The 17123-nt window shown below is 46.4% G+C and overlaps 1 protein-coding gene across 5 annotated transcripts; it reads left to right on the top strand.

The window, feature by feature from the left end:
- The first annotated feature begins 298 nt into the window (after positions 1-298).
- PTAFR (platelet activating factor receptor) lies at positions 299-16993 on the top strand. 5 transcript variants are annotated; one of them, XM_036256726.1, is made up of 2 exons: positions 299-731; positions 13844-16992. In XM_036256726.1, exon 2 carries the CDS (start codon positions 13890-13892, stop codon positions 14916-14918), a length of 1029 nt encoding a protein of 342 aa, XP_036112619.1. In that variant the 5' UTR covers positions 299-731; positions 13844-13889; the 3' UTR covers positions 14919-16992. The 5 variants fall into 5 exon arrangements, with proteins under 5 accessions (XP_036112619.1, XP_036112621.1, XP_036112617.1 ...); XM_036256728.1 differs by lacking the exon at positions 299-731 and adding an exon at positions 2547-2812 and having other exon boundaries at positions 13844-16993; XM_036256724.1 differs by lacking the exon at positions 299-731 and adding an exon at positions 2917-3387 and having other exon boundaries at positions 13844-16993.
- The last annotated feature ends 130 nt before the right edge of the window (positions 16994-17123 follow it).

Consider the following 17123-nt stretch of genomic DNA (forward strand, 5'->3'; position numbering starts at 1 on the left):
GGCTGCAGCACTCTGTCCCAGGAGTTCCTTGGGTTTGGTGCTTCTCGGTCACCAGGGATGCACAGCCCAGTCAGTCCTCTGACACAGAAGCTCTTCTGAGCTCCTCCCTTCTCCTCCTCTTAATGTTCTAGCTGTCTCCCTTTCTTTCGTTTTTTCTCTGACGCCCATACAGACACACAGACACACACATATGCACACAGGCACACACTCACTGTCTGTCTCATTTTTTCTCTTTGAATGCTCTTGGTTTTTGTCCTTGTATCTCCTCATTCCTCTCATGTGTTCTCTCTGTGTTTACCTCTTTCTCCTTCTACTTCTCATTTCTTCCTGACTCCCTCTCTCACTCTGTTTCCTCGGTCACTCAGTTACTTATGTCTCCTCCTCTTCCTCACTTTCATGCTCAGTATCTCTCTCTCTCCTCTTGCTTTTCCTCTCTTGCATTTTTTCTCTCTTACCCCAGTTTCCTGGCACAGTGGCTGCTGCCTCCACCCCATGCTGCACTCTGCTCTGTGAGACACATCCGAGCGGTGTCCAGGGCCTGGGTGCCCCAACTTGGATGTTCCCGTGGCATCTATTGGAAGGGCCCTAGGGTCACAGCATTTCCTCCCCAGGGTGACTGGGCAGTGTCTTGCTCTGTGTCTTCACTTCTGCAATTTCCAGAAAACACAGAGACTGGGTCTGCAGACGGAGACACTCAGATCCTACAGCTACAGCCACTGACTCTGGTCCAGGTAAGGGGGGTCCCAGCCCTGGCTGGCAAGGGGGGACACATGCAAATGTCCTCAGGAGACTAAGGTCATGACCCTAGACTTCATCAAAGCAGATTGTGGTTCTGTTTTAAGGAACTGTTTTGGTATCTTCCTCAGGCCCCCGAGTCTCATATTTACAAAGAATTCCTCATGATCAAACTTTCCCAGGGAATCCAGCTCCCCTCTTTGGTTCTCTGAGGCCAAGGCTGTGCTGAAATGACCTTAGAGACCTCACTGTGAGGTAATGTAGTGGTGAGAGTGGGGCTACCTAGATCGTAGGGGGCTGAATGCCATGTACTTTACTAGCTGTATGATCTTGGCCAAGTTGAACCCTCTCTCTGTATCTCAGTTTTCTAAATTGTCAAACAAGGGTAGTACTGTCTCCCCAGCAGGATTGTTGGGAGAGCTACAGGCCTGGGTACTTAGGAACTCACTAGATGCCAAATTTCCCGACGTGGGGGGTGATGAAGATAACCAGGCTAGCCCTGGCTGTTTGGCTTAGCAGTTAGAGCATTGGCCTGTGGATCAAAGAGTCTTGAGTTTGATTCTGGTCAAGGGTACATACCTCACTTGCGGTTTGGTCCCTGGCCGTGGTCAGGGTCATATGGGAGACAACCAGTTGATGTGTCGCTCTTACACCCCCCTCCCCTTCCCCCTCCCCCTCCCCTCTCCTCCCCCTCCCCCCTCCCTCTCCCACTCTGACTGAAGATAAATGGGAAAAGTATCCAAGGGTGAGGATTAAAAAAAAGATAACCAGGCTATTGGTACAAAGGGCCCAGCCCACAACCAGTTTTCCCTATCAGGTCCCAGGTGGTAGGGACAGGGCACAGACTGGTAACCTCACCCCTGCCCCCATCTTTCTCTGGCATAAAGTGAACCAGGGCTGCTGTCCAGATACTTGCTTGCCTGGAAAGAAGGAGGGAACCTGCAGAATCTCTCTCTGGGCATTCAGGCAGCTCTGATTTAGCTGTGACTGAGTATGTGGCTGTGTTCCAGGTGCTTGGAGTGAGAGTGTGTGTGTGAGTGTGTGTGTGTGTGTGAGTGTGTGTGTGTGTGTGTGTGTTGTGTGTGTTGTGTGTTCTAAGGAAGCAAAAAGAAAAAAGAAAGAAAGAGATGTCCCTGCCTTTAGGTACTAAGAATGCAGCCAAGCAGAGATGTGTACCCTGGAGGTGAAGAAATGGCCCTGGGCCTGAGGTGGGGCACCCGGGTTTTGATTTCCTCTCCTGCTCACAAACTGAGACCTTGGGCAATGCAGGAGCCTCACTTTCCTTCTTTGCAGATTGCAGTTTAAAGTACTGATTTTGCCCTGACGGGTTTGGCTCAGCCTGAGGACCAAAGGGTCACTGGTTTGATTCCCACTCTATCTAAAAATCAGTGGAAAAATATCCTTGGGTGAGGATTAACAAAACAATGATAATAACAAAAAAACAACCACCTGACTTTGTGGGTTTATGAAAGATGAAGTAAGAGGCTGGGTGGGAAAGTGCATTGTTAAGCATAGGATGCTGCACAGATGTGAGCCAATGTGTACTACTAATACTAACTCTGATTCCCACTGCAGATGCCTTAAGGATGAAGTACTCTTTTTTTTTTTTTTTAAATCCTCACCCGAGGACATTTTTCCATTTTTTGTTCAGATAGATTGGGAGGGAGAGAAAAACATCGATGTGAAAGGGACACATCAAATGGCTGCCTCCTGCATGACCCAACCAGTGCCGGGGACAAATTGCAACAGAGGTACACACCTCTAGAGGGAACCGAACCCGGGTCTCTCTGGACCGCAGGCCGACGCTCTAACTGCTGAGCCAAACCAGTCAGGGCTGAAGTATTTGTTTTATTCATTGTTTTATCCTTACCCTAGCACAGGGTTTAGTGTCTAGTTTAATTTTTGAATATGCATTGAATAGGTGAATGATAAAGTAGTATGTTGTATTTGGAAGAGAATGAACAGTGAGCCAGAGGCCAAGCGTCTGGTCCCAGCTCGCCCCTGACACTATTGTCACCTTGGGTAATTCTGTTCTCTTCTCTGGACAGGTGGGGACATCTTTCCAAAAAAGTTTTGGGTAAGGAATTCAATCTATGGCATTCATGACAAAATGTGCCTTCAGGACTGAGTTGGTATTGGGGTGAGGTTGGGGGTGTGATGAGAGGTGGGATCCTGTCTGTTTGTCCTTTTTATAAGGAGACCTTTACAGAGAGGCCTCCTCCTCTCCAGGCCTGTGAACAAGGCCTTGTTGAGGAGAAGCAGGTGGTCCTCTTTTTCAGGGGCAGCCCTTTCTTCCCCATACTGGTTCCCCCTCCTTTCCCCAATGAGGAGGGCACAATAGCTGAGCTATAGCCTGGGAGCACGCCCTCACTGGGCCTGGGGGAGTGTGGGTTAGGAGTGGAGCCTATTCCCAGAAGAGCAAATGCTGGGCCCCCAGCGCTGTCACCTCTTACCAGCCACTATTCGGTTCCTTGGCAGCATGGTGGGAGGGGAAAGAAGACTCTGGTACATGCATGTGTTTCTGTGGTTGTGTAGGGAGTTGGCTCTGGCTATATCCACATGATGTACCTGGAGCATGTCCAATCTGCAAGTGGGCCTCATACAGCCCAGCAGTTCCTGGAAGCAGGATCATCAGTGTAACCAGCTGAGAGGGTAATAGCTATCTATCTGTTCCTTTCTTCCCTGTGTCTTCAGCCAAAAGGAATCCAGAGCCAGACTCTGTGTGTGTGTGTGTGTGTGTGTGTGTGTGTGTGTGTGTGAGAGAGAGAGAGAGAGAGAGAGAACATATATGGGAAGGGGAGAACTACCACTCAGCAGCCCCTCTCCACCCCCGTAGTTCTACAGGAGGGGGACCCTCAGGGCCTGGGTTTAGAGTTGGGCTCAGCTGGCTGATGGGAGAAGTATGCCAAAGACGTGTGCAGATGCCTTTAGTGTATAAAGTCCACTTCAATTTACCAAGTGTTTCAGTTTGCCAAACTTTTATCACTCCCCCAATCTTACTTCCTTTTCATGACAACACTTGAGGTGGGCGTGGCACCCCATTTTGCAGATAAAGATCCCAAGGCTCAGAGCTTGCTGGAGACTCACTCAAGATGGTGGGTGGGGCTGCTGAAGCCGCAGCCCAGATCCCCTGATCCCAATTTCTGCCATTTCTCTTCAGCTACCCCTAGTGGCTGTTTTCAAAAGGAGACCATGTGGTTGGTTTGGTGCATGACTGGTTTGTTTGCCTATTTATTCACTCATTCATTCAACAAACATATTTTTTTGAAGTGGGGAGAAGCGGAGAGGAACTCACAGCTATTGAGCAATAACTTTCTGCACAAATTGCTTCGTTCCCTCTTACAACTACCCGGTGAAGAAGGTTTTATTATGTTTTATTATCACTATGAAGAAAGAGAGGCTTTGAGAGCCAAACATCAGCTAGGAAAGAACAGAACCAGGTGCAGATCTGGGTCTGTGTGATCCCTCTTGGGCCACACCCTCTGTATCTGCGAGGGCACCAGGGGACTCAGGAGCTTCCAGGCTGGGAAGACACAGTGTGATTCCTGGTATCACAGAGGGTGTGCCTGGGTTGGGGAAACCCAGAAGAGGAAGTGCCTTCCAACTTCCTCCTGCCTGCCCTGCCTGACTTCCAGGAAGCAAGGAGAGGCAAGGCTGACTTAGATACCATCTGGGTATCTGGAAGCCAGAAGGAGAGACCTAGGCTAGGGTTAGGGCCCCTTAACACCACAAGGATGACCTAGTCCAACTGAGTAAAGACTGAGTCTCATCAATGTAATATATATACCTGGGGTCAGGATGGGCCCCAGTGAAAAGGAAAATTGGGAAATTCTGATACTTAGGCCACTCCCATCACTGGGGCCCCAGACCCTGACCCTGACCTCTCTCCATTCAAGGAGCTCTATTCATCCACCAATAAATATACCAGGCACAGTTCTAGAATCCTCGTACTGGAAACCGTGGGGAGCCCAGTGCAGAGTTCCTCAGAGGTTAGTATACTTGCTCCCTTAATTTGCCCCTCAAAGCCCTCTTCTTGGAGAAATCGCAGTGAATTCGCTCTACGAGAGGAACCTTCAGATAGTATGACCAGCATGGCCAAGCCAAGCCCAAATGCCAAGCAACAGGGGAGGTCAGAATAAGAGGTAACTCACTTATTGAGCATCTACTGTATGCCAAGTACTTTAGAGGTTTATCTGCCTTAATCTCAGGGCTATCTTGTGAGGTTGATGCTGATATTCCAATTTTACAGATGAGAAAACTTGAATTTACAGAAGGGAAATGATTAAACTGTGGTGTTTTAGTAGCCCCAGGGAATCTAAGACTGGGAGTAGCTGAGGCTGGTATGTGAGGGTTTGGAAGTGAAGGATGGGGACAGTGTGACTGTGTGTGTGTGTGTGTATTTAGTAACTACTTCTTGAGTGTTGATGCATAGGAGGCCCTGTACTGTTGAAATACCAGAAGCCTTGCACCCAGGGAAGTCTCAGTCCAGAAGGAAAGAGAAATCAACAGCCATATATGTTTTGTCTTATGGAGACCAGAGGCGGCACCTTGAACTCTGGGGTAGAAAACTAAGCCAACATTCACTGAGCTTATTATGGATCAGTCATTTTCTATTTAATCTTTATAACAACCCTACAAGGTAGGTAACATTATTACTTTTTTTTTTTCTTAACAGATGAGTAAGCAGAGAGGCTCATGGAGATTAAATTAATTGTCTTGGGCAAAAATTGGCTGATAGCATTTCGCCAACTGTCCCAGCTGCCGTAAAAGGATGTGACTGGTTCCAGGAAGCTTTTAGGGTTAATGACATAGCTGGAAGCCTGATACAAGTGGCTTCAAGCCAGGATGAGCTTGGTGTGAGCAGTCGCCATGATAGTGGCATACCATTTTGAGAAACATTTGATTTGGTCTAATTAGAAGATTGTCTGGATTTCCTGTAGGATAAACTTTTTAGAGCTGTTGATCATGAATTTCTTCACATAGGTTGCTCATGGAATCTTCACACCACTCTGGGGAGATATGTGCCTGGAATATTATCAGCTCCATTTACAGAGGAAGGGTCTGAGGCTCAGAGTGATGTGCTTGACCACAGTCATTAAGCTAGGATGGGACAGAGGCAGGATTTGCTTGACTCGAGTCTATGATCTTAACCATTGTCCTTTCCAAACACTATTATCTCCCTGGGTGCTCACAGAAGCTCTATAAAGTAGATTGTCCCCATTTTACAGATGAGGCTCAGAGAGGGGAAGCAATTTTCGAAAGGGTTGCATGGCTATGAAGTTATAGAGCTGAGCCATATAATTCCAAGTTAAAAATATAAAGTGTACTTGCAAATCTGCCATCTCTTGGGCCGGCTTTTAAAACTTATTTATTTTAGCCCAGCTGGTGTGGCTTAGGGGTTGAGCATCGACCTATGCACCAGGAGGTCCCCGGTTTGATTCCCAGTCAGGGCACATGCACGGGTTGGGGGCTTTATCCCCGGTGGGGAGCATGCAGGAGGCAGCCGATCAATGTTTCCCTCATCATCGATATTTCTGTCTCTCTTGCCTCTCCCTAAAACAATAAAAACATATTTTTAAAAAACTTATTTATTTTATTGTGGTAAAAACACATAAGATAAATTGATTCTCTTAAGAATTTTAAGTGTACACTACATTATTAATTGCGTACACATCATTGTACGACAGGTCTCTGAAACATTTTCATCTTGCATGACTGAAACTCTGTACCCATTGAACAACAACTCCCTGTTTCTTCCTTTCCCCAGACCCCCAGAACCACCATTTTACTTTCTGTTTCTATGAGTTTGATTACTTTAGATACCTCATATAGGTGTGATCATTTCATATTAGTATTTGTCTTTTTTTTTTTTTTTGCTTTATTGATTTTAGAGAGAGAGGAAAGGAGAGGGAGAGAGATAGAAACACTGATGAAAGAGAACATCGATTGGCTGCCTCCTACATGTCCCCCACCGGGGATTTGGCCCACAACCTGGGCATATGCCCTGACTGGGAATCGCAACTGCGACATCTTGGTGCATGGGTCAATGTTCAACCACTGAGCCACACTGGCCAGGCAGTATTTATCTTTTAGTAATTGGCTTATTTTACTTAATAACATCTTCAAGTTTTACTCATGTTGTAGTGTGCCACAGGATTTCCTTTCTTCTAAAGACTGCAGAGTAGCCCAGCCGGTGGCCACTTTACATACTTATCTTTAGAACTAATGTTAGGACTGTAAGATTTTGCAAATGAAGAAACTGAGGCTCAGAGAAGTGAATACACTTGCCTACAGTCACACAGCAAATAAATGGCAGAGCCAGGTATGAACCCAGGTCTTTCTGACTCCAGAGGCCTTGTTCTCTCTACCCTACTATGCCTTCCCCAGAGAGACTGGATACTTCTCCTTCCTGCCCATTTCCTCTGAATAGTCATCTGGGGCTTAGTCATTCATTCAGTCATTCAGTACCCAGTGTCAAACAATAGGCACAAAGAGATGAAAAAGAACTAATCTCTGCTCTCAAGAAGCTCCCAGTCTGGCAAGAAAATGGCCACAGAAATCAATACTTACAAGTATCGTGTCAGGTGCTATACTGAGGAATGTGCCGGGTATCATGGTGACTCAGAGAGGAAGGCAAGTAATTCTGCCTGGGGCAATCAGGGAAGGCAGCCAAGGAAAGCACTCCTTAAAGAATGAGTAAGATTTTGCTAGGTAAAGCAACAGGCAAAAGACACGCTCAGTAGGGGCTGCAGCATGTGCAAAGACAGAGAGGTTTGGAGAGAAATAGAGTTTTTATAGAAGCAGCAGGAAGTTCAGTATGGCTGGAGTAGAGAGCTAGTAGCAGTAGAGGCTGGTGGAAGATGAGGTGGGAAAGGAGCTTGGACTTGATTTTGGGCAGTGGGGAGCCATGGAAAGTGTTAGATCAGGCAGGTATGTGGCTGACAGTGTGTTGAGGCACAGCACTTCTCAAGTTTCAGTGTGCGCACGAATCACCTGGGAATCTTGTTTAAAGACAGATTGATACAACAGGCCTGGGGTGGAGTTGGAGATTCTGCATGTCTAACAAACTTACAGGTGATGCTGATGTTTCTGGTCCAAGGACCCAGTTTGAGTCATGAGGTTGTGGAGGGTTCACTCTGCCTTGTGTGGAGGTTGCTGTGGGGAGCAGACAGCCTTTGGTGCTCTTATGTCACTGGATAGATCAGGCCTCTACCATTTTCTTGGATGAGCCTTCTCGCAACTCACAAAGAGGTCAGTCTTATCAGTTGTTAGATATTTGTTCACTCGACAAATGTGTATCAAGCTCCTGTGCTGGCTAAGCTTGTGCTGGATTTTGGTGATAAAGAGAAAAACTGGAACTGCCACTTTCTGGTCCATGTCACTGCCAAAATGGTCTTTTTTCTTCCACTCTTGTCCCCTACCATCTATTCTCTTCCCAGCATCCAGAGTGAGTCAGATCATGTTTTTCCCCTGCTTGACATACTCCAGTGGCTCTGTGATGTTTAAAGAATAAAATCTGAGCTCCTTATCATGGCGATCTGGGGCCTGTTGCTTTCTGATCTCATCCCACTCTTCTCATTTCTCACATCTCTAGGGTCACACTGACCTTTCAGTTCCTTCAACACGACAACTTTATTTCTATCTCGGAATCTGATCCTACTGCAGGCCCTTTGCACAAGATACCCTTTTACCTCAAATAATTCCATATTTTCTCTTGACTTGTTTCTTCTCACTTTTTCGATTTCAGCCAAAGGAAGATTTAGGTTTTGCAGGACCCCAAAGCATATACAATTTTGGAGGCCCTCTTTGAAGGAAAGATACCAAATTACAAATACATAATTAGATACGAGACCTAGGATGGGGCTTTGAAGATCAAGCTTCACTGGCTTCATGGTAAATCGGCCTCTGGTTTTGTTTATTGTCACCTCCTCTAAGAAGCCTTCTCTGGTCACTTTATTTAAAGCAGCCCCCTAACTGATCTTCATTATGTTACCATTTTTATTTCTTTTATTGAACTCATCACAAGTTTAAGTGATATTTATTTATCTCTCTACTTATTTCTCTCTACTTTTTTTAAATGTATTAAGCTTCTTGAATGAGAATTTGACATTCCACTTCCTTGCTTCTCATTCATTCCTCAACTTATACTTAGGAAACTGATCTTCCTCTAATCACATGAGATGGAGTTCCAGGTTGAGATAGAGTTCCAATATCCAATATTTACTTTTCTGTCTGCATTGTACTTGATTTCCCTGTGACTTTTCACACTGCTGGCCACTTGCTTTCACGTTCTTGAAACTTTCTTCATTAGTTCTCCAGCATGGTGCTCCCGTGGTCCTCTTCCTACCTCTGACCATTGCCTCCTTCATGTGTTTCTCCCCCTCTTCTGACTTACCTTTTATTTATTTAAAATTTTTTTCTTTATTGATTTTTAGAGAGAGAAACAGCGATGAGCGCAAACATCAATTGGCCGCCTCCTGCATGCCCTGCACTGGGGATCGGGCCCACAACCTGGGTATGTGCCCTGACCAGGAATTGAACCGGCAACCTCTTGGTGCATGGGTTGATGCTCAACCACTGAGCCACACTGGCCAGGTTCTGACTTATCTTTTAATGGTGGTCTCTTCAGGGTTTAACCTTGGATCCTCCTGAATGTTTCTCAGGCACTCCAAATGTGATGTGTTCCCAACCGAATTCATCCTCCCCACCCCCATGCCGTTCCTCCTCAGTATCATCACCATGAAGATAGACAACTCTTCAGCCCCAATCATCTGGTCTAGAAACCTGGCAGTTCTTCACTTCTCCCTTTTTATCAACCAGTATCCCACCCATCACCAAGTTCTGTCCATTCATTCTCCCAGAGAACTCTCACAACTATCAATTTTCCTCCATAGTTCTGCCACAGTCCAGGCCTCCTCTGGCTCCTCAAACAGTTGCAGTTGTCTTTTTGCTGTCTCCCTGCATCAGGCCTGAAGCCTCTCCAATTCATTCTGTAGTCAAAGCCACCTGCCCCAAACCCAGACCCAGTCTTGTCCTTTCCACACTCCATATCCTTCAATGACTCTCTATTTTCTGCAGAATCAAGTACAAATTCCTTAGCCTAATATTCAAGATCCTTCTTAAGTTGACTGATGCTGATTTTGTAGGCCCTGTGTCTCCTCAGCCCTTCACCCCCACACCCACACACTTTAAGTTGTAGTCAAACTGAATGTTTCCAGTTCCCTAAGAACAAGGTATATCCTCTCCTATTCTTCCAGGCCTCTGCGCATGCTGTCCCCCCGCCTGGTGTCCTCATCAGGCTCACTTCTTCTTTTCCTTCAGCATAGGCAGAATGTCATTCCTGACCCTCAAGTCAGGACTAGAAGCACCGTCTCAGAATTACCCTGGCAGCTGGTACCTCTCCCATCATAACACTGTCACTTGCCTATTTCTGAATCTCTCTCTTGCAAAATGGTCTGTGAGCCACTGAAGGGCAGGAGCTGAGTCTAATCTCTGAGGCCTTAGTACTCTACCCACAGCCTGGAGCAGTGCGTGCTTGTCCAGTGAATGAGTGACTGAATGGGTGAGTTGGGCTAACCTGTAAAAAGATTTTTAAAAAATAAATTAATAAAAAATGTCCATGAACAAAATACCATTTTTTAAATTGAGGTAACATTGATTAATAACATTATATCAGTTTCAGGAGTATAATATTATAATTTGATGGCTATGTACACTATAGCGTGCTCACCACCAGAAGTCTAATTTCTGTCACCATACATTTGACGCGCTTTACCCATTTCGCCCTCCCCCGATCTCCTTTCCCTTCTGGTAACTATCAATTTGTTGTTTGTATCAATGAGTTTGTCAAAATACTACAATTTTAAATGAAGACAAGATCATAATAGTGCCAGGCAGAGCCGTATTACAGGGTGAGGCAAAAGGAAGAATCAGTGATACTGATTTTATTTTTTAAACTATTGCATTAAAATATTATTTATCTTGATTAGTAAAGTTTTTGGTGCCCCCCTTACATTTAATGCCTAATGAGAGCCTCACAAGCCTTACCCTCCCTTGTCCTGGCCCTGGTGGGAAGACTTTCTCCTGGCACAGGGGACAGGGCCCAGGGGGGTGTCTTGGGTTGAGTCCTCTGGCTGGAGAGGGACAGTTTCCAAAGGAGAGTTGCTCCCACCCCACTGAGCTGGAGTCTAAACCTAAGGAGAGGAAGGGACCGACTTAGGGGTGGAGGTGGGTGTGTGTGTATGGGCGGTGGGTAGGGATGTGACTTCCTCGAAGACCCAGAGTGAAGAGCACCACACACTCCCAGCCATGGGCTGCCTCCTCGCCTCTCTCAGACCCCAGGAACAGGGTTCCCCAAGGCATGGGGGTCCAACAGGAGAAAGAAACAAGGCCAGTCTGCCCTGGCCAGTTTCGCTCAGTGGTTAGAACATCGGCCTGCGGACCCGAGAGTCCTGGGTCCGGTTTCCGCTAAGGGCATGTATCTCGGTTGCAGTTTGTCCCAGGCCCAGGTTGGGGTTGTGTGGGTGGCAACCACTCGATGTCTCTCTCACATCAATGTTTTTCTCTTTCTCTCTTCCTCCCTCTTTCCCTCCTGCTCTATCTGAAGATAAATGCAAAAATGTCCTCGGGTGAGGATTAAAAAAAAGAAAAAAAGAAACAAGGCTAGTCGTAGATGAACGGGCATCTTGGCTTCAAGGGAGAGAGGGAGGAGGACCTAGCATTATGAGTAGCAGTTAATCCTCACTGGAAGATATTTTTCCATTGATTTTTTTTTTTTTTTAATAGATATAGTGGAAAGGAGAAAGAGAGAGAGAGAGAAACATTGATGTGAGAGAGACACATTGATTGGTTGCCTCCCACGTGACCCTGACTGGGGTGGGGATCAAACCTTCCCTTGACTGGGAATCGAACCTATGACCCTTTGGTCTGTGAGCCAGCGCTTTAACTACTGAGCCAAACCAGCCAGGGGTCAGGATCTTTTTATATCCTTAAAATTTTTTGAGGGCCTCAGAGACTTTTTGTTTATGTGGGTTATATCTATCACTGTTTAGCATATTCAAAATGAAAACTAAGACATTCTAAAAATGTTTGTTTTTAAATATAAAAACCAATAACAACTCACTGTTAACATAAATAACATTTTTAGTAAAAGAAATAACAAAAATTTCAAAACAAACATTTTAGGAAGACTGGCATTTACTTATTTTTTTTTTTTTTGTAAATCACTTTAATATTAGGTTTGATAGAAGACAGCTGGATTCTCATATCTGCTTCTGCATTAAATCTGTGGTAATAGCCTGGCCAGTGTGGCCCAGTGGATTTAGCCTTGTCCCGTGGACAGAGAGGTCCTGGTTCGATTCCCGGTCAGGACACACATCCAGGTTGTGGGCCCGATCCCCAGTAGGGGACGTACAGGAGACAGCTGATCGATGTATCTCTCACACATTGATGTTTCTATCTCTCTCCCTTACTCTCTCTCTAAAAAAATCAATAAAAGCCCTGGTCAGTTTGGCACAGCGGTTGGAGCGTTAGCCTGTGGTTCCCGCTAAGGGCGCGTACCTTGGTTGCAGTTTGTCCCTGGCCCTGGTTGGGTCGTGTGGGTGGCAGCCACTCGATGTGTCCCTTTCACACACCCCCCTCTCTCTCTCCCTCCCTCCCTCCCTGCCACTCTATCTGAACAAAAAATGGAAAAATGCCCTTGGGTGAGGATAAAAATAAAATAAAAAAGTTGAGGATGTTCTTTCTTTAAAAAGTTTAACTCACAACTCAATCACATAAGTGCTTTCTCTGAAGGCAACCAATTTACTTCCATTTGAAGCAGAAAAAATGTTTCACGTGGATTTCCCATTTTGACAAAGATATGTACTCAAGATTTAATAAAATTAATAATTTCCTTGCTTTACCAAGGACATTTTAAAGGGACTTAAAGTGAAATTGGCATTAAAAAAGAAAAAAAACACGGAGTGCCTGGGTATAAGGAATTTGGCTGCTACTACAGTTCGGTGCTGCTGCCTCGATTTATGCTAAGAAGCCAGCAGTTTTGCAGCATCAGCACAAATGTCAAAACAGTGCAAAAGGCAAATTATGTCTTGGTATTACTATGACAATAGTTTTGACCTCATGGATCCCCTGAAAGGTCTCAGAGATGTTCCTCTCTCCTCATCTCTGTGGACCCCTTCGGAGAACTATTATCCCAGAGCTTTGGGATCAGATGGCAGAGCTCCTGTTAGCAGTGGAAAACTCCCGTAGCATTAAACTATATAATTCAAATTAACTATGTAATTTACGATGTGACTCGCGATGAGTTTTTTGTTTTTAAAGGAATCATAATGGTTTATTGGAATAATGGAAGCTACATTTACTTAATTTAATATAGACAAACCACCACCACAGTAAATGGAACAAAGCACAAATGTTTTTTGTTTTTTTCTTAGTCAACAAAATTCCAGTTAGAACCAGTCCTTCCTTCCTTCCTTCCTTCCTTCCTTCCTCCCTCCCTCCCTCCCTCCCTCCCTCTTTCTCTCTTTCTTTCTTTCTTTCTTTCTTTCTTTCTTTCTTTCTTTCTTTCTTTCTTTCAATTCTCACCTGAGGACATTTTTTTCATTGATTTTTTTTTTCCAGATAGAGTGGAAAGGAGGAAGGGAGAGAGAGAAACACTAATGTGAGAGAGACATATCAATCGGTTGCCTCCGGAACGACCCTGACCTGGGCCATCATTATCACTTGGAAAAATGACAAACGTACATGCCTTTGACCGGAATCGAACCCTGACTCTTTGGTCCAAGGGCTGACGCTCTAACCACTGAGCAAAACCACCCAGTGAGGAATCAGTCATTTCAGTCATTTCTTTAAACTCACCTGTTTAAATATCTATAGTCTTCATGTTTCTACTGCTGAAACTGAACTACCATTGATTTCATTAAATCTCAGATTTAGTTCATTAAAAAAATTATTTTATATAGAAAAAAAATAAATGTTGCCAATTAATTGGAAGATGCCATTGATTTTAGAGTTTTAAAAATGTGAAAAATGCGAGTCTTGGAATTGATGAAATAAGATAGTTCCTTGTTGGCCCTTCATTAACCAGAATTCCTGTGTGGTCCCTCAGGCACAGGCAGGACACTGTGACCAGCTGCCTTTTTCAGCCCAGAGCAATGGAGACAAATGATTCCTCTCGAGTTGACTCTGAGTTCCGATACACCCTCTTCCCAATTGCTTACAGTATCATCTTTGTGGTGGGGGTCATCGCTAATAGCTATGTGCTGTGGGTCTTTGCCCGCCTGTACCCTTCCAAGAAACTCAGCGAGATAAAGATCTTCATGGTGAACCTCACCATGGCCGATCTGCTCTTCTTGGTCACCCTGCCCCTGTGGATCACCTACTACTACCACCAGGGCAACTGGATTCTTCCTGCATTCCTATGCAATCTGGCTGGCTGCTTCTTCTTCATCAACACCTACTGCTCAGTGGCTTTCCTGGCTGTCATCACTTACAACCGCTACCAGGCGGTGACAAAGCCCATCAAGACCGCTCAGGCCACCACCCGCAAGCGTGGCATCTCTTTGTCCCTGATCATCTGGGTGTCCATTGTGGCCGCTGCGTCCTACTTCTTTGTCCTGGACTCCACCAACATAGTGCCCGACAAGACCGGATCAGGCAACATCACCCGCTGCTTTGAACACTATGAGAAAGGCAGCATGCCGGTCCTCCTCATTCACGTCTTTCTCGTGTTTGGCTTCTTCGTTGTCTTCCTCCTCATCCTCTTCTGCAACCTGGTCATCATCCGCACGCTGCTCACGCAACCGGTGCCGCTGCAGCGCAATGCGGAAGTCAAGCGCCGGGCGCTGTGGATGGTCTGCACAGTCCTGGCTGTGTTCATCATATGCTTTGTGCCTCACCATGTGGTGCAGCTGCCCTGGACCCTGGCCGAGCTGGGCTTCCAGGACAACAGCTTCCACCAGGCTATCAATGATGCACATCAGGTCACCCTCTGCTTCCTTAGCACCAACTGTGTCTTGGACCCCATCATCTACTGTTTCCTCACCAAGAAGTTCCGCAAGCACCTGACCGAGAAGTTCCACAGCATGCGCAGCAGCCGGAAATGCCCCCTGGCCACCATGGAGACGGGCACCGAAGTGGTCTTGCCGATCAACCACATCCCTGCTAATTCCCTCAAAAATTAGCCCCTGATTGAGGAGGAGGCCAGGCCCAGAGGCTTCTCTTTCATGGACATTATGACTGACTTGGGGGGAAGAAGAGGTATTTGCTGTGGTCTGGGCACCTGCTCCCTGAGTGCTGGGAGCCATTAGATATAGAGGCTCCCTCCCCAAGGTGGGGATGATGGAAGAGCCAGACTGCTGGATGAATGAACCCCTTGAGCCACCTTTGGGCACCTGCCATAGTAACCTTGACTGGTGGCCTCATCCTGAGTGCCTGATGGCTCTGGGAGCCAGGGACAGACCTTAGGGGCAGACTCTGAGCCTCCCAGTTCACCCTGCTAGGGCAGCAACCCAAGTGAGTGTGACCTAAACTTTTGAGCAACCACTCCCTTTATCACTGTAAAGGCAGAGAAAGGGGTTTTGGCAAAGGGACACTCCCCTGGCAACATGGCAGGATCTTTGGGGCAGACTTTTGAGCTAGGATGGTGCCACCCTGTCTCCACCCACAGGCACTAGGTCTTTAGTGACACTTGTTAGGGTGGCTCGGTGGAAACTGCTCCCGACTCACCCAACAACCTGTCCTGAATGGTGACCAGAGAAGATAAAACGTGCATAGACTAAACGCTGGGATGGGGAACTCCTTTCCTGAGGCAGGGTGTCTCTGCACAAGCCTCGCTTCAAGCTTGAGCCAGCTCTTGGGGAGTGGGAGAGACACAATCACCACATCCATCTGTCTGTCTCAGTAATGGACCTCAATGGACCTCCTGTTGGCCAGCCACCTACTGTGGGTGGGCAAAGGCTCTTCAAGGCTGAACTCTGGCCATCCAGGCCACCACAGTGGCAGTGGGAGCTTAGGCTGGGAAATGCCTGTGTATTTCCCAGGCCCCCAAAGTGGAAGGAGCCTGTCAGGTCTCCTCCTTGCCTCGCTTTCTAGGGAACCCCTCCTAATTTAGCTTCCAGGAGGGGGGAGGAACAGTTATGATTTCAAGGGCCAGCAGGCACTTTGAATTCTGGGTGCAAAGAGGAGTGTCAGCTTCTAAAGGATCTCTAGATGCTTGTTTGTGATTTTCAGCAAATATATTCAAATGAGCCTCCTCTTGCACCCTGAGCTGAGTACCCACTCAGACCCAGGGCTTAGAGGAGACTTCTCTGGTTTCCAGAGCCTTGTGGACCTTCTAGGAAATCTTCTCTCCCAGATAGTGTACCCATAAAGTTAGGATCCTTGTTTTCTGTCTACTGGGCAAACACTGGGTTGATTCATGTTGATAACTTTCTCCCAGTGGGCCAGAAACTCGCTTGGGTCCACAATGGTGGCTGTGGGCTGGACTTAACCTGATGGTGACCAGGTAGATAGTGCAGCTTACTGGAGCTTTGGTGAACCCAGGTTCACATCTTGGCTTTGTCACTTCCTGCTGCGGGACTGCGGGCTGAATTTCCTACCTCATAGGGTTGTTATGAGCAGCGAGTTAAGTTGCTGAGGCAGAGACCTCTTGGTCAGGGTGCCTACTCATTCCAGATTCTCTCTTTTTCTGAGAATGTGTTCCCCTCAATCTTCCTATAGGAGTTGAATGGATGAGAGGTGAGCATCTGGCTCCAGTTGGACCAGCCAGGTTGTCTCTCTCAGAATAAGTAGTAAGATTCAGGGATGCTATTTCAGGCTCACCTGAAGATATATAAACTCTGGACCTATGAGTGTGTGTGCATCTACGTGTATATGTGCTGGGTTTGGAGGGTGGCAGAGGGCAACCACCTACATGAGTATACTAGAGAAAAAGGCTCTGCTCAGAGAGAAGCCGGAGATGTGCACAGCCAAGCAGAGACCAGAGGGAGACCCCGGGGGCCTGGAGAGAGGAGGGGGCAGTGCTTCCAGGGGCCTGCCCTCTCCTCCTCCAGGCCAAGCCCTTCTTGAGGCACAACTGCACTTTTCCTTTGTGGCCTGTGGTTAGGATACCTTCCTTGTTAGGATTCCTTCTCTTATCTTGCTTAAGCTGATTTGAGTTATGTATTGCAACCAAAAGAGCTCAGAACAAGATAAATGCTTATATGCTAAAGCACAGTGTTTCTCGAATTCCAGTGATTTGTGTACCCCCCTCACAGTTTTTGCAGCTGTATGTTTACTTAATAAATATATTTTTTCAAATTGGGTCACTTTTTAACACTTAAATTGTTAATAATGATGCTTTATAATTAAATTACAAACAAAAACGAATGCCACCTGCCACACATAGA

This window comes from Molossus molossus, unplaced genomic scaffold (assembly GCF_014108415.1).
Source record: "Molossus molossus isolate mMolMol1 unplaced genomic scaffold, mMolMol1.p scaffold_m16_p_12, whole genome shotgun sequence".
In the NCBI taxonomy this organism is placed as follows: Eukaryota; Metazoa; Chordata; class Mammalia; order Chiroptera; family Molossidae; genus Molossus; species Molossus molossus.

What these genes read in the sequence shown, in the direction of transcription:
- PTAFR (XM_036256724.1), top strand. Translation starts at nt 3,311, where the DNA reads ATGTCCAATCTGCAAGTGGGCCTCATACAGCCCAGCAGTTCCTGGAAG. An exon ending in CAGTGTAACCAGCTGAGAGG is followed by an intron (nt 3,388 to 13,843) that starts GTAATAGCTATC and finishes GTGGTCCCTCAG; the next exon opens with GCACAGGCAGGACACTGTGA.